We start from the raw sequence: 20,970 nt of genomic DNA on the forward strand, positions 1-20,970 counted from the left end.
CATGGATGCCTCCAGCTGGAAGAGACTCTTCAAAGATCAATTTGCCCATCCCCTGTTTTCCTGTGTGCCGGAAGAGGTTCCTTAGCCTTTTTTTTTTTTTTGTGGCTATACCCATCACCCCACAGGATGGATGCAGACACCAGATGTTCCTCTGATGCACTTGAGCCCCCACGAGGCGGTCTGGGCAGTACACTGTGTAGGGTGGTGTCCAGCCACCATGGCTGCCTAATGACCTCAGGAAGATTGATTACCTAGGCAAACTTCACAATCATAGACTCCTCTCCAAGGTGCGGGCTCGTGGGGGAGAGAAGGCCAGGATGTCACTTGGCCTCCCATTTTGTTTTGTCTGGCTCTGGAAGTAATCCAGCCCTGGACAGACCCAGACACACCACATCCATTTGTATAGAGAGGGCTATTTTCAGCAACACAGTAAAATATGCTTGAAGCTACCCCATGCTGAGGCTAGAGACTGTCCCTCTCCTGCTGCTCCCTGACCTATGTATGCATTCTGGTTTCTTTCTTTTTTTAATAAATTCTTTTTTTTTTTTAGTTTATTTTTGAGAGAGACAGAGACAGTCTGAGCAGGGGAGGGGCAGAGAGAGAGAGAGAGAGAGGGATCTAGAGAATCCCAAGCAGGCTCTGAGCTGTCAGCACAGAGCCCAGTGTGGGGCTCGAACTCATGAAACCATGAGATCATGACCTGAGCTGAAACCAAGAGTCACCCATGTGCCCCTTGGTTTCTTTCTCTTGCAACACGATAATTTCCACTGGAGGAACTGCCAGCTGCCTTCCCATTACCCCTCCACAGCTATCCCTTGCTTCTACTCTTTCTCCCCCTCACTATTATGCATTAAGTTCTTACCAATTAGACTTATCCCTCAAACGAATGATTACCACTCGATTTAATTACTGCATGCTTGCCTGATTACACAGGAGCCTCTTGAGAATCACACAAAATTCCTTGTTGCTGCCTCCTCTTCCCCTCACTGGCCACATTTATAAAACTAAATTTATTATGATATATTTGCCTTGGTTTGATTCCTCCTCTGGTGAGAGGGTTAGAAGCTTTGCAAAGCAGAATCACCAGCCAAGAAACGCTGCAGTTATACAAATGCAGGTTTTTTTAGTTCCTTTTGGGACATGAAAAAAAAAAGGTATGTGTTTGGTCTGACCTGTTTTAGCTGTTTCCTAAGAATTTCCAGGGTTTCTGGCCACCACACAACATTTGTCTAGATTAAAGGAATGGATTTATTTAGCGGAGCAAAGAAAAGGGGATACACAGATTTCTGTCAGAATTCAAAATTAGGAAGGACAGTTTTATGAAGAATGCCACTTAGCTGCTTCCCAGGTCCATCAGGGCCGAGGGGGACAATTGGCTGAAAGGACAAGAGGGATTTAGGTTGGCTCTCAAGACTATGGATGAGATGCTAATGGCATCATTATTGTCACCGGGACTGGGGACACAGATGGACTGTTGACCTCCCTTTCCCAGCAGTCTTTGTGAATGGTGCTGTTCCCTCTAGACTGTTCAGTAGCCCTGTGAAGACAGGGGAGAGATGAGATGTGCTCTGGCCATTCCTCCCTGCCTCCAAAAGTGCATCCGTGTGACTTAAGGAGCAGGACAAAGCCTGTCGAGTCCCAAGGGCAGTGAGGGCTCCTGCCCACAGGTGGAGAAAGTGAGGGGAGACTGGGGCAGAGCCAGATGGGATGGGGGTTGTTCATCATTCCCTCCTGCTCCCCCACCTTCCTTTCCAGCTGGAAGGCCAGTGCACCACCCTGCAAAATGATGAGCATGAAACCAAGGCTGAGAACACCAAGCTGAGAGTCACAAACCAGGAGCTGGCCCGGGAGCTGGAGCGGACCTCCCAGGAGCTGCAGGATGCCCGGAAACAGCTGGAGAGCCTCCAGCAAGAGGCCCACCAACTCCACCAGGAGAAGGAGATGTGAGTCTGGCCCTCGTGGGTTCCTGTCCCTGCTGTCCAGCCTCACCCCCTGCTGTGAGCATGACATCATCTCCTCCCTTGGAGACCCTGTCGCCTTGCCTAGAACGTGGGGCTCAGGGGCTCCTTGGTCCCTGAAATCTCTTCTAGGATCCCGAGGCCATCAAGCAGACCAGCACTGTAGCAAGCAGAATCTAGGATTGACAGGAAATCTACAACCCTGTTCTTGGGAAATATATCATGTGATTCAAAAGATGTGTTATCCACCCAACAAATACAGGGCGGTCACTGAGAAAAGGCTGAGTGTGTGGACAGACCACACGTGACTGTCATAGGTTAGAGACCCAGGACGAGAGTGAATCAGGTAGGCTTCTGAGATTTAATCTGATGGAGTATATGACAGTACCCTGGAATCTTCACTGCAGTCTGCCTACTCTCTCCTACCAGTGTCCCTCTGTGTGGACACAGTGTGGTGAGCCCCACATCTCTCAGGGCCTGGTTTGCTAGTGACCTGCTCTTGGTGTGCGGCCAGTGGACTCAGCCTGCTAGGCAGAAGCACACGTAAGGAAGAATCAAGAGCTGGGTCTGCAGGCTGGGGCTGAGGAGCTGCCAACAGTCATCTTGGGAGTGTTAGGTTCTGAGAACAAATGCACTCTTTGGCGTGCCCAGGGACAGGAATCCCACTTATTTGTTCACACATTTATATTTGTTTACTTACTCATTTGTCAAAAATTTATTGCATATGGCTCTGCCCCAGGTACCATGTTGTACATTCAACATATCTCACCTATGTCAACAATTTGACATTGTTTCATATGAACTTTACAGCATCCTGATGTGGCGGGTACTGTTATTATCAACTCTAAGTTATGGACGAGGAAGCTAAGAGTCAGAGGTTTTCAGTAACTCTCTAGCACAACACTCCGTGCTAGACACATCTTGCTGACTCCACACAGTGAATCATGAACCGGCCAGAAAATATGTACTCAGGAATGGGACTGGCCATCATTCACTCATCACTCATTCATGCATTCGTTCATTCCCTTCATTCATTCTGCAGAAGGTAACGTGTGCCTGGTCCTGTGCCAGGTATTTAAACAGTGTGATTTCAGAGGAAAGGGCAGTATTACTTACCAGTGCCTGAGTGTTACATACGTTAACTGTCCTTGTTCAAAAGGGAAAGCCCTCACTCAGTCTGAATGATGGCAAAATTTGGGTCCATTGGCCTAAATCAAATTGTTCTGCTGTCTGTCCTGTGTGTGCTGTCCTGTACTGTTTTGGACTGATTTGCCAGGGTGAAAGAGAGGAAATGTGTTTGCATGTGGAGTTTTACCCTAAAAAGACTTCTCTAGTTTTTTTATTTATTGATTGATTTTATTTTTTTTTAATGTTTATTTATTTTTGAGAGACAGAGACAGAGAATGAGCAGGGTAGGGGCAGAGAGAGGAGACACAGAATCTGAAGCAGACTCCAGGCTCTGAGCTGTCAGCACAGAGCCCGACGTGGGACTCGAACTCACAAACTGTGAGATCATGCCCTGAGCCAAAGTCGGATGCTTAATGGACTGAGCCACCCAGGTGCCCCAAGATGTCTCCAGTTAAAAAGAAAATGTATTCTGAGCAGCTGACTTAAGACAAATCCCTTCACTCCAATTCTTGGGTGACCAGGGGAGGACAGTGTATTTCATTATAAATGAGCAAAATCAGTTCCTCCTCATTGAGAGCAGGCCAACAAGGCACAGGCATTTAACTTTACAAACAGAATTAAGGACTCAGGCTCTTAAAATTGAATCAAGTTTTAAAACAACAAACATCTGAAGGCACCAGCATTAGAACAGCAAATGGAAGTAAGCACCCAGTGCCAGGGTATCAAATCACAGCATGAGGATTAAAATCTTTCTGAAGTCTTATCTTAATTAACCAAGCCAGAGACAATCTCTGGAGGCTGGGAACTGAAAAAGAGGGTCAGGAGGAAGAGATAAATGATTTCAGGAACTTCATGACTTGTTTTCAAAAAGCGCGCAATGCCTTATGCAGCTGGAAAGCATGCTGGAGCCCAGGAGAATGTGTCCTGTCTGGGGAGGTCAGGAGAGAGGGCAGTGAGAGCCTTAGCTGGTTCCCTGTAGAACAGAGTCCCAGATCTGCAGTACTGATAGCAGGTGAGTGCTCTAATCCACCTCTTCATTTTATAAATGAAAAACTTGAGGCTCAGAGAGATGCAGTGACACAAAGCCACACAGCTAGCTAGTGCCAGAAAACAGGGACAGAGCCGAGTTCTCCCCATATCATGTATGTGCTTCCCCCCCCCAACTCACAATGTCTTGCTGTCTGATGCTGCACCAGAGCATCTGGGAAAGGAGAGGATGGTACTGGGAGATAAAAAGACTTAGTCACTTATCAGCTAGAATTCTAAATGGGCAAAATTAATTTTTCTGTTCTCCAAAGATGCTCAAGGAGGGAGAACTTGATTTTATTTATTTATTTTTTTTAATTTTGTTTTTCAACATTTATTTATTTTTTTGGGACAGAGAGAGACAGAGCATGAACGGGGCAGGGGCAGAGAGAGAGGGAGACACAGAATTTGAAACAGGCTCCAGGCTCTGAGCCATCAGCCCAGAGCCTGACGCGGGGCTCGAACTCACGGACCGCGAGATCGTGACCTGGCTGAAGTCGGACGCTTAACCGACTGCGCCACCCAGGCGCCCCGAGAACTTGATTTTAAAATAAGATAAAGAAAGAACAATCAAGCAGGAGAGATAACATAAAGATGAAGGTCAGCTGGAAAGCAGCACCTGTTTATTTTGTTAATGAATTTTTATTTGGGGTGGGTAGTTTATGACGAGACACAAAAGGATCTATACTCAGCAAGAGGTCTGCAAAGACCCAGAGGCCACCCCTCAGGGTTTCTTGTGGATCCTTCCAGAGTGTTCTATGCATATACAAGCACACACACACTTTTCATTTACACACTGTTCTGCATTTGCCTGTGTTTTCACTTGGCGATATATTTTGGAGATGCTCCCTCTCTCATCCCTCTCCAGAAAATAAAGCCAACAGCAGTTCCCTAAAGACAGCCATAAACCTGTCACCAGTCACTCCTATGAAAAATGGTAATTTCTTTCTCTTTCAGTCCACATAGTACCAAGTACAGACCTTTAGAATGTCTAGGTTAGATGCCTTCCTTTTTTTTTTTTTTTAAATTTTTTTTCAACGTTTATTTATTTTTGGGACAGAGAGAGACAGAGCATGAACGGGTGAGGGGCAGAGAGAGAGGGAGACACAGAATCTGAAACAGGCTCCAGGCTCTGAGCGGTCAGCCCAGAGCCCGACGCGGGGCTCGAACTCACGGACCGCGAGATCGTGACCTGGCTGAAGTCGGACGCTTAACCGACTGCGCCACCCAGGCGCCCCAGATGCCTTCCTTTTTGTGAACACAGAAAAAGTCTGACAATGTGTGTGTATCTAAATAGATGCATGTTTATTAGACAAATAGGTAGACATATTTCATCAATATGTAGTGTGTGTGTGTGTGTGTGTGTGTGTGTGTGTGTGTGTGGCTCCAGTAGTCAACTCTGTTGTGTCTACAGTGCAAAGACCTGGAATGCCTTATTTCTTAGGAATCGCTCCTAAATCAAATGTTCTGTGAGAACACAGATGTCAGGTGTCCAGGGAGTGATTTCCCTTAGCAGGGGTAGAGTCGTCTGCTCCTGGTTGAGAATCAGAACCCAGGGCTGGGACAGAGGATCCACAAAGCCATCGTGGCTCACAGGGCACTGCAGCAGCAAACAGCTGTGCTCACATACTGCTCATCACAGCAGAATCCTAGACAGGGATTTGGGGACCCAGTTTGGATAATGGGAAATACATTGTTTTCCCTCAAGTTGAAATTAAATATAATTGGTAATAAAGTGTTAGGAATTGGCATCTCTGCAGGAGCTAGAGAAGTTTTATTGCTTAATTAGGATTGTCTGAGGTGAACTTAGAATTTGATTCGGTCTGTTACTGTTGTAAATTGACTTTATAATTATTCCATAAAGGGGGAAGAACCACACAGATACCTTTTAAGGAATCTATTGTGAGGTGGGCTCAAGCCTTATGGACTGAGCAAGCAGGTGCTATTTTCGCCAGCTCAGTAATGACATTGAGGGTGCGGCAGAGGGGTGACTGTCTCCGCCCAGCCCGGTGTGTGCACAATCGGGGTAGTCTGGACAGCCTATGGAAATGGACGCATTTTGTGAGACTATAAGATGCTCCCTACACTAGCAACTATGCTGTGGTTTGGAAATGTGGAACTTTGGGCCTTTTGCAGTAACCTTAGGGGCGATTTAAACATTTCTAAAAGTAGGGGCGCCTGGGTGGCGCAGTCGGTTAAGTGTCCGACTTCAGCCAGGTCACGATCTCGCGGTCCGTGAGTTCGAGCCCCGCGTCAGGCTCTGGGCTGATGGCTCGGAGCCTGGAGCCTGTTTCCGATTCTGTGTCTCCCTCTCTCTCTGCCCCTCCCCCGTTCATGCTCTGTCTCTCTCTGTCCCAAAAATAAATAAACGTTGAAAAAAAAAAATTAAACATTTCTAAAAGCACAGTGCAGAGCCCAGAGGGAAGGATGGAGGCAAAGTTGCGAAGTTCAGCAAGGCTTATTTTCCAGTGTCGCCCAATTCTGCTTTCCTTTTTTTTCTTTCTTCCCCGGGTGGTGTTGAATACCTCCCCGACTCACCCCTCCCTTCCTCTCTTCCTTCCTCCATCCCTGCCTCCTTCTTTCATCCCCCACTCTCTGCCCTCTCTCCTTTTGTTTCTTACTACTATTCGTTTGTTGTTGTTGTTGTTGTTTATGTATTTATTTTGAAAGAAAGAGAGCATGAAGAGTGCACAAGCGAGGGAGGGGCAGAGAGAGAGGGAGACAGAGAATCCCAAGCAGGCTCCAGGCTCCAAGCTGTCAGTATGGAGCCTGATATAGGGCTTGAACCCACGAACTGTGAGATCATGACCTGAGCTGAAACGAAGAGTTGGACGCTTAACCAACTGAGCCACCCAGGGTCCCCTGTTTCTTACTGTTTTTTGTTGACGACACCTTCATGCTGGGCACTGGGTTGCATTTAGAGATGCAGACAAACCAGGCAGTTCCTACCTCACCATGTGAGTTGGTCTCCAGACACCTCCACTACCTCTCAGCTCCTCCCTCCCCTTACTCAAAGGGTGATTGACATGATTGATGTGTTCACACTGTGATCTAAGTATCTGATTATAATTGATACATTTGATCTCTGCTTTATGGCTAGAGATGAGAACTCCTAAGTTAAAGAAATGAATGACCAACAGAGGAAATTACAGAGATCTAAGAACAGATTGGAGACTTATAGGGGAGGATGGGGAAGGGGAAAGGATTCTTCTGGAGCTCCTGGAAACAAAGGAAACCAGCTACAGGAAAAATACAAGTTCTGCTCTCACTTGCAGGATTGGGCTGGAGAGTATTGGTTCTGGGTAGGACAGGGTCACCTGGAGCCTGGGAAGGCCAAGTGATTATTATGAAGCCCTGTTCATGGGTTTGGGAGTAGGGGGTCCTAATCTACTCAGTCGTGGATTGTCTATGGGACACGGGGAGAGTTACTGGTTCTCTGTCTGTGTCTATAAAATAGGGGTAATCTCACCTTCCAAATCGGGAGTCTGTGATGATGAAGTGAGATCATAGCTGTAACCACCTGCACACAGCAGGTGCTCATCAGGGGAGGCATATCCCTCTGACCCCAGGGTGGGGTGCTACCTGCTGGTCCTACCCAGGACCAACTACAACAGGACCAACTACAACACAGCCCCTCACACCGTGGTGGCTTAAATCCCTGCTATAGAAGCTCATAAGTCTGTGTTGGCCTCTTCTTCAGGGAAGTGTACCGTGTGACGGAGAGTCTGCAGCGTGAGAAGTCGGGGCTTCTGAAACAGCTGGATCTCCTGAGGTGTGTCAGCATCAGATGTGTTCTGAGAGCATATCCCACATTCCTTGGGTTGGAAGAGCCAGGCTGAAAGTCTTCTCTGCCTACATTCTGGATGATCACAGCTGCTGAGAGAGTGCCCTCATTCCCCTGATCCCCAGCATATTATGTTTGGTCCATTCACACACACGCCCACATCCCTCTCCAGTTTGTACATCTGCAGGTAGGCTCTGCCTCATTCTTTGTGGCATCTCCCACAGCACCTTATGTGGTACTTGCTCAGGTAGGAGCAGAACTGAATTTCTTGAGCATCTACCCAGTGGAAGATATACTATCCCTTTCTCTTTAAAAAAAAAAAATTTGATGTTTATTTTTGAGGGAGAGAGAGCGCAAGCTGGGGAGAGGCAGAGAGAAAGGGAGACAGAGAATCAAGTAGGCTCCACATGTGGGGCTCAAACCCATGAACTTGAGATCATGATCTAAGCCGAAGTCAAGACGCTCAACCAACTGAGCCACCCAGGTGCCCCTGGTATGCCTTTCATCTTCAACAAAATTAAAGAAAGGAGGGCAGTTCCTGATAGGGGAATTAACAGAGAAGGAAAATGATAGCAGAGAAGTGAAGCAATTTACCAAAGGAGACAGACACTCACTTCGGGAGTCAGACTTGAGATCTGTATCTGGCTGATTCTCTTGATTCTGCCATAGTCTCCTAATGTCTGTTGAGTGAGCAAATGAGTCACAAACAGAGCATAAACAGAGCAAAGGAGTTTAGAGTTTCCTCCACTTGCTAAAACTTACTGTAAATTCAAAGCTCATTGGTCTGGAATGTGCCAAAACCAAACCCAAAACAAAACCTGCGTGTGGAAAGATGGGATTTTCACTTTTGCATGTGAGGTTTCCAAGTTACAGTACCTTCTGTCTGCCAAACACCTCTTGGGAATGGTGATGGGGCACGAGCACTTTGGGTTCTGCTTTTTATTTTTGTTTAAGCTTATTCATTTATTTTGAGAGAGAAAGAGTGCTGGAGGGAGAGAGAGAGAGAGAGAGAGAGAGAAGAGTCCCAAGCAGGCTCCACGCTGTCCGCACAGAGCCCAATGTGGAGCTCGAACTCACAAACCATGAGATCATGACCTGAGCCAAAATCAAGAGTCGTCCGCTTAACCGACTGAGCCACCCAGGCTCCCCAGGTTCTGGTTTTTAGAGTGCAGTTGTCTTAAATCAGGTACACTCTGACTTGTTTTGTTTTATTTGAAAGCAAGGTGAGGTCACCGTGTCTGGCATCTGTGATGCTACCAAATTGAAAAGTGCTCAGAACTGAATGCATTTCAGATTTACTTCCCTCAATACATGATTCAAACAGGACTGCAAAGGCTGGGGAGATGGAAGGGGGTTCTGACATGACCAAGTTCTAATCCATTTGAGAGCAGGTCTTGAATCTTAGAAGGCTTTAGTGAAAAGAAGAGAACAGGGTGTACAAGGACAAATTTTGATTTTTCCCCCTTTTTTCTGTTGTACTTAGAAGAAAAAGACAGATTCAAAGCGAATGAGCAGAGGAGAATGACAAGGCAGATCTCTACAAACGCATGGGTCTTTTTGATGGAGACTGGCATTTGTGCAGAATTACATGCCCAAAGTCTTTCTGTGCTATCACATGCATACAAGCTTAGATTCTGCAGCAGGTCAAAGTCCATCCGTAGCGAGGAAGGCCCCCATGGCAGATTTTTCCTCCACAGTGAAATCATCGGGTAGTGACAGACAGCAGTGGGGAAATGGGAATCAAGGACAGAGATAATGCCGAGGCAAGGGATATCAAGTTGGAAGTTGGGGGGGAGGATGGGGGTCTGCCCCCATCATGGCAATGGCTGGGATATGACAGTGTGAGGAAGGGACTGCCCTCCTAGGGGCAAGTAGCAGCAAAAGGAAACAATTTCAGGGGACTCAGTTGGGAACATGGACTTTGGGGCCGGATCTGGGTCAAGACCCAGCACTACCCTTATTACTTTGTGTGACCTTGGGCAATTGACTTAACCAGATGGAATGTTCGTTTTCTCATGCCTGCCTCACAGGCTTCTCTTGAGAGTGAGATGATATATATATGAGTGACCATCACGACAGGGCATTAGTGTGAATTAAGGTGGACATTTATTTAGAGGGTGTAGCATCTCTTTGACTGTCGAAGCTTCTGCCTGGAGATGACTGCACAAAGCAGGAAACACCACAGCGAACTCCCTGATGGAGATGGGGCTTCCCGGGGCCCCCATGTCCTCACCCGGGTGCAAGGCTGCTAACCTCTCTGCCAGCATAGAGCGAGGGGCCTTCTGGAAGGAAACTCTCCCTTTGCCATTCTCAGGCTTTGCTACTATCATGGAGACAGGCAGAACTGTCACATGAGCATGTCCCCTGTGCCCATCCATGCCTACCTCCCGCCTTCTCTGTTGTGGTGGCTGAATGCCCCATGTGCCTGGCTCTCCCAAATGTGCACTAGAATGAGACCTTCCTCAAGGGCTGGTCCAGTGGGTATTGTCTCTCCTCCATGGCTGGTTGTTTCTCTTTTGGGGAGACCAACCAATGTCCTATAACATTTCTTACCCAGCAGCTCCTGTCACCACTTAGGCATCCAGCTACTTTGCATTTCTTTAATGGCTTTCAAAACCTTTCAAAAGAATTGTTTACACTTGCATTCCATCTCCACTTCCTTTCCTCACATTCTTGACCCTCCAGTCAGGCTCCTTCTGCCTCAATTGCACTGAAAGGGGAACCAGGGACCTCCATGTTGCTTGAAAGAGTGGCCAGTTCTCAGGGTGCCACCCTTGTCTCCAGCAATGTATTCTTAGCACAGCATCTGTAGGGCTCCTTTGAAAACTTGAGTCAGATCAGGACACTCCTCTGCTACTCCCCCAACCCCCACGGCTTCATATCTCATCTGGAGTAAAATCCCAAGTTCCTACAATGGCCCACAAGACTATGAATGAGCAGGTCTCCATTTGTCCCCTCACCTTTCTCTGACCTCATTTGCTTTTTTAAAAAAATGTTTATTTATTTATTTTGATGGGGGGGAGTGGCAGAGAGAGAGGGAGAGAGAGAATTTCAAGCAGGCTCCATAGTGTCAGCACAGAGCCTGATGTGGGGCTTGAACCCACAAACTGTGAGATCATGACCTGAGCCGAGATTAAGAGTCAGACACTCAACAGACTGAGCCACCCGGGTGCCCCTCTGACTTCATTTCCTAGCGGCTCTCCTCTGAGCACTCTGATGCCCTCCTCTGTGTTCCTTGCACACCCCTGTTTGAGCCTGACTCCAGGCTTAGCCTTTGCTGTCTCCACTGCCTGTGCTGCTCTTCCCTCAACTGCTGGCATAGTGCCCCTTCGCTCCTGCAAGCCTCTGCACAGATGCCCCTCCCTGACCGGCCTCCTGAAATACCACTGCACCCCTGGCACTCTTTATTCCACGTCCCTGCTTTATCTTTCTTGAGAGCAATGAACCCTGCACTAAAACACCAATTCCCCAAGGACAGAAACTTTTTCTTTTATCTATTTGTGTAAACCTTGAGAGCTAGGACTTCACTTAGCATGTAGTGGGTGCTCAGGGGACATTTGTGGGAGTACTGCATGCATGCATGAAATGAATGGTTCAGAGAGAGAGCGCGCCCAATAGCAAGCTCACAGGTGCAGCTGGAACTGCTGGTCACCCTCTGGGGGAGGCTCCCCCTAGTGGCAGGACAGACCAGTGCATGATCCTGAAGGGTGGTGGGTGTCACAGTCATTCTATGTCCCCCCACCCCTGCCTCCAACTGATTTACACACACACTACCCTCCATCACCCCCCCCCCTTAGGAAAGAGATTCCACGCGCTCCCTGGGCCTTCCACATAAAGCCTTTCTCTGCACTCCTCTCACTGGCAAAGTGGCTGCTCTTGGATTTCTCGACTGCAAATACCATGTCTGAATAGATTCCCCTTTTCTGTTTGCAGGGAAAGGAACAAGCACCTTCGGGATGAACGGGACATCTGTTTTCAGGTAATTGCCCTGTGTTCCCTTTCCCGACGGGGTTTGGGTCCCCTGGCCGCCAGAGACCATGCTGGGACAGGCCCAAGAATGTCCTTGCAGTCTGGCTCACCCTTTCTGTAGAAGCAGAAAATGGCATGGATTTTTTGAAAATAATAAAAAATTCGAGGGAGCCTTCTGAGTAGCAGTGTGTTAGTTTTCCGTGAAGTAACACACTTTCTTCTTGGCATGAAGAGACTACGATGCTTGGGAGGGTCACAGATTTCTTGGACATGGACATGGTAGCTCCATCCAGGAGGCGGTGCAGTTGAAATGTCATGATCACTTTTAACCAAAACACTCACAAGTTTTTTTTTCCTTCATTAAAATTTTTATCATTTGATGAAATTTGCATTTTTCCACAATCATGGAACAAATTAAAAATGTACATTTGACTATTAACATAGCTGATTTTAAGTACCCATTTTTTATCCTGTGGGGACCCTGCTCCTCCAGACCTGAGCTCTACAGTACACACTTTCCCTAATAGCACAGAATCCTATATTTATTTACAGGTCATCATTTTGAGCCACATTAAACAAAATCCAGGATTCCGTGTTCTCCTACTCATCTTCCCCTTTAGATAGGAGTCATTGGATGCTCTGAAGGGAAGGAAAAAGAGGGAAGAATTCATTGATGCAATGTTCTAATGATCAGGATTTATCACACCATGAATTTCTCGTATGTCCCTGGGCAAGTCATTAATTTCCTTGAACCATGACCCCAACTATCACATGAGGAAAGGGAATGCCTATCCTTTTTTCCATATGATAGATACTTTCGAGGGAAAAAAAAAAACTCTTGGAAAGAGGAGGGTCATATGCTGTGGGCCCTTAGCTGGACAGTGGCCTAAATGTGGTCAGCACAAGGCAGCCGGTTTGCAGTGAATTAGGTCCGACCTGGTTTATAACTGCAAATCCCTGGGCGACCTGGTTACACCACTGTATCTTTTCTGTCACTGACTGGCAGCAAACTTCTCTACCGCCTACCTCTGTGTACTATTCGAGCAAGGCTTAAGCCTACACATGTTTGTTTGAGGATGATAATGGTTATAATTGTTTTAGAAGTAACACTGAATTTATTATGAAACTTCCAACCAAATGTCCGCCTAATCCTTTGACCTCACGTCCCTCCACCTGCCAAACTCATTTTGCTTTGAAAAGGGAATGGAATTAACAACCCCTAGCGGGGAATAGAAAAAAGAGGGATAAAATCACGTTCATGCTGAATAATAATTAAAGATTAATTTGGAATCATTATAGCCATACCTTCAGGGACCCTGGGAGCACTGCAGCCCCTCCTTCTCTCATTAAGAATCACTGGAAATCGTGGGGATGGTTGATGAGAGATTCTTCCTTGTGATCGAACTCCCCCTCATGTTCTGGAAGACATTTGCTGGGGAGAATTGCCAACAGGGTTGCAAGCCCTGACTCCTCCCCTCCCCAACAAGGGCGCTGGGCTAATCGATCCTCTGGACCAGTCCCTTTCTCATTCCTGGGGCTTTGGAAGTAAAGAGTTAGAGGCACACAGATGAGTGTGATTTAAAGATGCACAGACATTTCCACGCGTAAATATTTTCCTATGCATTCCACATTATCTCTTCTTATTGTCATCTTGCAAACTGTTAGTACTCCTGTGAAGGGTAACAAGGTGGACCCCAGGCTCTAAACTGTGTATAGATTCATTCCCTTAGATTTTGGGTGGGAGATGGAGGGATCCTGGCAAGAGACAATAACAAAAGAAAAGAGTGGGTGAATGTTAACAGGGAGCATGTGAACATTGCGTCTTACTTCAGAAATTTGTTTAGAGCCTGACCTGTGAGGTGGGAAAGTTGAGCCCTTTCTGCTCAAATATTGGGACATATCAGCAGGCATGGATCTGAGGGCATTCTGTGTTTCTGCAGAAAGATAAGGCAGCCAAGGCAAACACAGCTGCTTCCAAGGCAAACTGGAAACAGAGATCTGGCTCTGTGATAGGCAAATATATGGATGGCAGAGGGATTCTTAGGAGGTAAGTTATCCTGTATTTCTTCATTCATTATGTGTTCATTTGTCTTGCACTCCTCCAGAGCTGGCTCTGAGCCCGTTGTTTCTCAAGGAGTGGCCCTGGGTGAGGGAGCCTGGAATCAGTTTCACTCATTCCCCTTGAATCTTGGAGGACATGTTCCTTCCTTACCCTACATCCAAGTGGGAGGAGGACTATGCAGAGCAGGTCCCTAGGACAGGACATCATCTTCTGGGGCTGCCCCACCCTGGTGTGTGTCTACAGAAAGGAACTGAAGAGACGCTGTAGATCAGTGGAGGAAAGAGAGAGAGGACGAGAGGGGTCGAGCAGGAGAGATGAAGCGTGGCTGTAGGTACTGTGCTCTCTGTTGAGTAGGCTGAATGCACTTGGTTTTTCAAGGACATGACTATTTGGACTCTGAAGGGAAATTAAAGTGTGGTATGGAGTCTCCAATAGTTGAACTCCTTTATAAGCAGGAATAGGGCCTGCGCTTGACAGATTCCTTTCAATGACTCATATTTAATTACCTCAAAGATAACATTTTTTGTGGTTGTTAGCACATTATTGAGTTGGAGTCCCCAAAGGGGTGGCTCATTGCCCATTGAAAGAGGCAAGCCAGTCCTCTGCCCTCTCTTCTTTTTTGACATGTTGCTCCATCCACATAAAGGCCATATAAAGGTAGAGGCAACCAGACCCCTAAGTATGAAAGCCAGGGAAAAAGTGAATAGATTTGCTTATCCAGGAGACCCTGAGGACAGCAAGTATGAAATCACAATACAAAAAGGGGAAGTGACTCTGGAGATGTTGATGAGCTCATCAGTCAAGGCTTGGACCCAGTCATCCTGAATTGCTTTTCTAAATAGCTCAGAGAGGGATACAGTTGGGGATCCAAGTTTCTGCAATAAGAGTTGGCCTTTCACCAACTCAGCATTGAATATATTCATTCAACAAACATTCACCGATGACTTACTTTGTACCAGACATTGTTTTGAGTTCTGTGAAGATCCAAAAATAAGCTAAACATGAGTCCTGCCGTAAAATCCATTATTGAGTGCCTCCTATGTGCAAGATATTATGCTATGTGTGAAGTATACAGTGGTGAGCAAAATAGACCCTATCTTTGCTCTCATGGAGCTTATGGTTGAGTAAAGGAAACAGGCAATCAAGTAAATAACAAATTGTGCACCATCAGTTCCAATACAGACTTTGGCAGAAGCCACTGCTCTCTGCTGCTGGTACATAGCCTTTGGTGACAAAACCAAAAATGAACACAGTCGTGCTAAGCCAAGGGTATTACAGGGTGTCAATAGTGCTCGAGAATTTTCCAAATCAAAAGCTTTTTTCAAAAAAATGCTTCATTTTAGGGCTGTTGCGGTGGCCATTTTTTTTCCTGGCTGCAAGGCCTTTAAAAAATATGCTGCATGTGTATTCGCACACTTGCTCACATGTGCACACATGTACATACTTGGGTGGAAGCAGAGTGAAAGTGAATGGGAATACTAATTGTGTTCTAAAGTGGATAAGCAGTCAGTAGGGTTGATAGACTAGAGAAGAAATTTGTTGGAGAGAGGACAGTCAGCTTCTATTAAAAACTATGATTTTATAAATAACTGGAAAAGTCCCTGAATTGCTATAAAGTTCTTTATTTTATATCAAGGGAACCAAATTAAGTCACCATTTTTGTGAGCAAGCCTTCTCTCTTAATTTATCTTTTGGAGTTGTACTTAACTTTGGGACAATGATACATGCAGTTTTTCCTTTTTCCTTCCTATTACTGGTCCTTAGGAATAATAAATATTATAAGCTGAAGACAGGGGGGAAATGAAGGGAGCTTCACTGTTCTGCATACTCTGTGACCTTCCCCCCTGCCTTCTTTCTCCATTGGCCCTGTCACTTCCTTACCTCATTCACATTCTGTTTTCTTTTCTAATCATTGCATATTTGTGTGCATGTGTGTGGACGTGCATGTGTGTTTCAGTTTTGGACTCAAAATTCTCCCTGTCAAACTTCCATTTAAAACACTTCCCAGCTTTAATTGTTCACAGAGACCCGAGCTCCTGTGCCAGGAAGGGTCTGTGAGGCCTTTGCTGTCAAAACCTTCTGAAAATACAGCCTGTGCTTTCATTCTACATCTGGTTGACCAGTTCCCTCCTTTCACTTCCTGCTGCTTTTCCTTATTCTTGATGCTCAGATGCTTCTGGGAGCAAATATGCATGTAGACCTCTGAGGCCACTTACTCTTCACTCTGACTTCCAGGGACACTGAAAGAGAAAAAGAAAGGTAGAAAAAGCAGGTAGAGGTGCCCTGTCTGGCTTGCTTCCAACCCCAAGCCCATCCCCAAGTGAGCAGCTTCTTTGGAGCCAGTGGACGTCCATCCTGTGGTGGGGGCTTCTCCCAGAGCAACAGTACCCCTCACTCACATTGCCAAGGGCTGTTTTGTGAACATGTCTACTTATGCATTGTCTTATTTGTGAGATAGGCAGGGAAGATGAGCCACATTTTTATGCTGAGGAAACTGAGATTTGGAAGGGTGGAAGTGTCTTACCTAGTGGCATAGTCAGTAAGGGCTGGTATGGGACCACAGCCAAGGCCACCTGATTGTTAATTGTGGGTACTTTATTTCCAGATCTTTTTTTATTTTATTTATTTATTTATTTTTTTTCAACGTTTATTTATTTTTGGGACAGAGGGAGACAGAGCATGAACAGGCGAGGGGCAGAGAGAGAGGGAGACACAGAATCGGAAACAGGCTCCAGGCTCTGAGCCATCAGCCCAGAGCCCGACGCGGGGCTCGAACTCACGGACCACGAGATCGTGACCTGGCTGGAGTCGGACGCTTAACCGACTGCGCCACCCAGGCGCCCCTCCAGATCTTTTTTTAAATGTTTTATTTATTTTTGAGAGAGCACAAGTTGGGGAAGGGCAAAGAGAGGGAGACAGAGGATCTGAAGTGGGTTTTCCACGGATAGCAGTGAACCCCAATGTGGGGCTTGAACTCACAAACCATGAGATCATGACCTGAGCCGAAGTCAAACGCTCCACCAACTAAGCCATCCAGGTGCCCCTGTCTCCTTTCCTCACACCCTCACTCCACCTTTTAAGCACTTCCCACAGCTTGTCGAAGTATATTTAGTTGTGCCATTACGGCTTCCATTCCCCACTACGCTGAGCATTCCAGGAGGACATGTCCACCTGTGTGTGACTATGTCATTAGCTAAATATCTGGTGGTAATCATCATCACCACCACCTTCATCATCTTCATCACCACTACCATCACCACCACCTTCATGATTGCCATCATCATCAACATCACCACCATCTTTATCATCATCATCACCACAACCTTCATCATCACACCAGCAACATCATCATAATCATCACCAATGCCTTCATCATCTTCATCACCACCACTTTCATCATTATCACCACTACCTTCATCATCATAACACCACCTTCATCATCTTCAACACCACCATCCTCACCACCACCTTTGTCATCATCATCACTACCACCTTCATCATCACCATCACCTTCATCATCATCACCATCACTTTGTCATTTTTATATTCACTAAGCACTTCCATAAGTGTGTTGGGTGAATGAGCCCAAGAATGCAGGGTCTTGTTTTTTCCTTTCCTGGAGCTCTCTGCCCCCAAGGCGTAATGCTCTTCAGTTACTTGTTTGTCACAGAGCTTTCAAGACATCTTGTTTGTCAAAGAGCTATGAGACATCTCTCTGGTTTCAATATTGATATATTTTGTGCTATTCTCCCCATTTCTCTTCCCTTCCCTATCCAAAAATAGCCAGTCAGAGGAGGAAGAAGATGTATTTGGCTTCTCGAGAAGGAGAAGCTCCCTGGGCCTGAGTGGATATCCCCTTCCAGAAGAGGAGCCAGGACCTGGGGGTCCACTCACCCGGGCATTCCGCAGAATCATCTCTATTGAAGAAGACCCCTTGCCCCAGCTCCTGGATGGTGGCTTTGAGCAGCCACTGAGCAAATGCCCAGAAGAGGAAAAGGTCTCCCAACAGAGGGCGGAAGGACAAAGCCAACAGGCCAGACCTTTGGAATGCATGCCTACATCTCCTCGAGGGCAACCTATTGGAAAAGAAGACCTGTCTAAGGTAAGTGCACATCCTATATTGGTCCATAGATGTCACTTGTCACCTCTATACCTGTCATTTGCATTTGAGCCCAAGAGCCGCAAAAGCAGCGTGAGAAGTCAGGTTCAGCTTGGGAAGTCAGGTGCAGCTAGTTTTATGAATCATCATATTTGTGTCCTTCTGATACTAGCTTGCCCTGCTGAACTGAGTGTCACTGGGGAGACTCAGGGGTCCTGGTAAATACTCTATAACTTCTGTTGTTTTCCCCACTCCCTATGTTCTCATTTCTGATTCAGATTCAGAAGCATTTACTGAGTAGCTACTTTAGACAAACAATCTGCTTGGCTCTTAGCATAAAATTATCACATACTTTTGAAATTACACATCCTCTCTCACATTCTGTGACTGTTCCCAACAGGGGCAATCATTGCTCTGCAAAGTTTGTGTACCATCATTTTTCTCTCAGTTCCTCATCAGCTAATCATGGTTTAATTCCCAAATGCCCTTCCCATGCCTCCCTTTGGGGTAACCCTCTGTTCCCACATCCCTCCTGCACTTCCTACCAGGTATTTCTGCTAAATCTTGTGGGAGAAGTAGGCCATATTAACCATCTTCCTCTGGTTCATGGTGATGATGTTCCTCACCTTGTTGGTGATCCAGGCCCATGAATAGACTCCTCAAGCCCTTTCACCTCCCACTTGACCCTCTAAAAGGCTATAGAAATGTCCACGACAATGTGAAAGAGGCTCGCCCCGTCCACTGGGGCAGCCCTTTAGACCTGAGCCCTTACCACTGGAGCATTTTCAAATGGCTGTGTTAGCATGTATGACAGGAAACCTTTCTGACCACTGCAGGGACCTGTCGGCATCATTGTCATTCTTGGGCCTGGCCTAACATTCATGCTTACATATCCTTTCCCTGAAGGGCCCTAAGCCAGGGGAAACTGAGAACTGGATGGCACCAGTGGTGGGTAGGAGCTCCTCCTTCCTACACGCCCTTCCATGTACCCTTCATCACAGACCTACACTTGCAGGCAGGGGGCACATAGGGGTTTTAAATATCCCAAGATATACCCCCCAATATAAAAGTGTTAAGAAGTCAGTAGGAGACCAGATAAAGGGAAAAACTAAGCATCCATGTGTGCTGGGCCATGTGATCCCCACAGTTGTCTGATGGGGTCCATCAGAAATGGCTTCTCCCATGTGACAGAGAGGGACACAGAAGCCCAGAAGAGTGGGGCCTGGTCTAGCCCCACAGGGACATGCGCCCAGGCTTCTCACCATGTGCTCTCCTGTCAGTGCTGGCTGCCCCAGGTGTGCCAATAGTTAGCCCAGGACAGAAACTACAGCAATGGGGAAATACGCTGTACAAGGAGGCAATAGCAGCTTCGGTGGAGGCTCTGGTCTTTAGAAGAGCACTGTGAGGCAGGCCCTCCCATGCAAGGCTGCTAAGGAATAAATTGGTACAGCCTTTCTGGAAAGCGGTTTGATAACAGGAATCAAGAACTTAAAAATTCCACATCCTACAAACTGGCACTTCTCGTCCAGCAATCTTTCCTAAGGAAATAACCAGATTCAGAAAAAGACTTAACTCAACAATGGTTATGTATATTTGTAAACACTTGAAAAAATGTCCAATGAGAGAAACATAAATTCAAGTGTATTAACTCAATAGATTACGTAGCACTGCTAAAAATAACATTTTCAAGAAACTTTAGTGATGCAGAAAAATATTTATAATTTAATATGAGAAAGTAGAATAAAATTGTATATAATATCTCAAATCTTTTTATTTTATTTTATTAAGTTTGTTTATTTTGAGAGAGCAGAAGAGAACGAGTGGGGGAGGGGCAGAGAGAGAGAGGGAGAGAGAGAATCCCAAGCAAGCTCCACACTGTCAGTGCAGAGCCCGATGCAGGGCTCAAACCCACAAACTATGAAATTGTGACCTGAGCCAAAATCAAGAGTCGGACACCTATCTGACTGAGCCACCCAGGCGCCCCAATATCTCAAATCTCTTTAAGTAAAACATATATTCATTCATCTATATGGAAAAAAGCCTGGAAGAAATGCATCCAAATACAAATAGTGACCACTTCTGGGTGGTAAGGTAGATTATGAGTAATTATTTTCTTCTCTACTTTTCTGTTTTTCCTAATTTTATTTTTTTATTATTTTTTTAATGTTTATTTATTTTTAAGAGAGAGAGAGAGAGACAGAGCACAAGTTGGGGAATGGCAGAGAGAGGGGGAGACACAGAATCTGAAGCAGGCTCCAGGCTCTGGGCTGTCAGCACAGAGCCCGACGCAGGCCTCGAACTCACAAACCATGAGATCATGACCTGAGCCGAAGTTGGCCGCTTAACCAACTGAGCCACCAGGTGCCCTTGTTTTTCCTAATTTTAAAAATTAGCAAGTATTACCTTTAGTTTCTTAAAGCTTATTTAAAAAAAAAAAAAGTGCTAGGAAGGAGAATGAGAACAGGTCTTTCTCTAGCCCTGGCACCCCAGTCTGGTTGCCTCACTGCAGACTGCCCCCCAGAGGGGACACAGGTTACATGAGTAAACATGACTAGGAGTTCCCTGCACCCGTCAACTGGGTCCTGCCTAGAGCTGGACCATCAGTATGTTGACCTTCTTTGGCCTACAAAAAAATGTGCTCTTCTTGGAGTAGGGCCAGCACAGCATCTGCAGCCAGAACCTCCTTCTCTTGCCCTAGGCCTCACATTCCCCACCTGTCGCTGTGCCTAGGGATACACAGACTGTTGCACTGAGCTGTAGTCTCAAATAGATGACAGTTGGAGGCAGAGAGGCTGAGCAGAGACCATCAGGTTGGATGCCCTTCTGCATTACAAGAATAAAGAAAACAGGGCAGAGAGCATAGTTTATGAGTGTGCGGTTTGTTAAAGGTTTAGTTTAAACTCCTGTAATTGACCTTGAATTCCCTCCTAAGTACTACATGGAA

The 20,970-nt window shown here is 46.3% G+C and overlaps 1 protein-coding gene across 4 annotated transcripts in view; it reads left to right on the top strand.

The window, feature by feature from the left end:
• The window catches only part of CRACR2A (calcium release activated channel regulator 2A), a 141,024-nt gene that overhangs the window by 91,364 nt on the left and 28,690 nt on the right, over positions 1-20,970 (top strand). For all 4 annotated transcript variants that reach the window (XR_015253871.1, XM_086714287.1, XM_086714288.1 and 1 more), the window contains 5 exons: positions 1,756-1,943; positions 7,813-7,884; positions 11,830-11,875; positions 13,806-13,912; positions 17,711-18,029. Coding sequence is in view for 3 of the 4 variants with exons in the window: in XM_086714287.1 (XP_086570413.1) it covers positions 1,756-1,943; positions 7,813-7,884; positions 11,830-11,875; positions 13,806-13,912; positions 17,711-18,029 (732 nt within the window). In the remaining variant the exon portion in view is untranslated. The remainder of the gene's footprint in view (positions 1-1,755; positions 1,944-7,812; positions 7,885-11,829; positions 11,876-13,805; positions 13,913-17,710; positions 18,030-20,970) is intronic.

Source organism: Puma concolor, chromosome B4, assembly GCF_028749965.1.
Source record: "Puma concolor isolate L17-30 chromosome B4, mPumCon1.1.hap2, whole genome shotgun sequence".
NCBI classification, from domain to species: domain Eukaryota; kingdom Metazoa; phylum Chordata; class Mammalia; order Carnivora; family Felidae; genus Puma; species Puma concolor.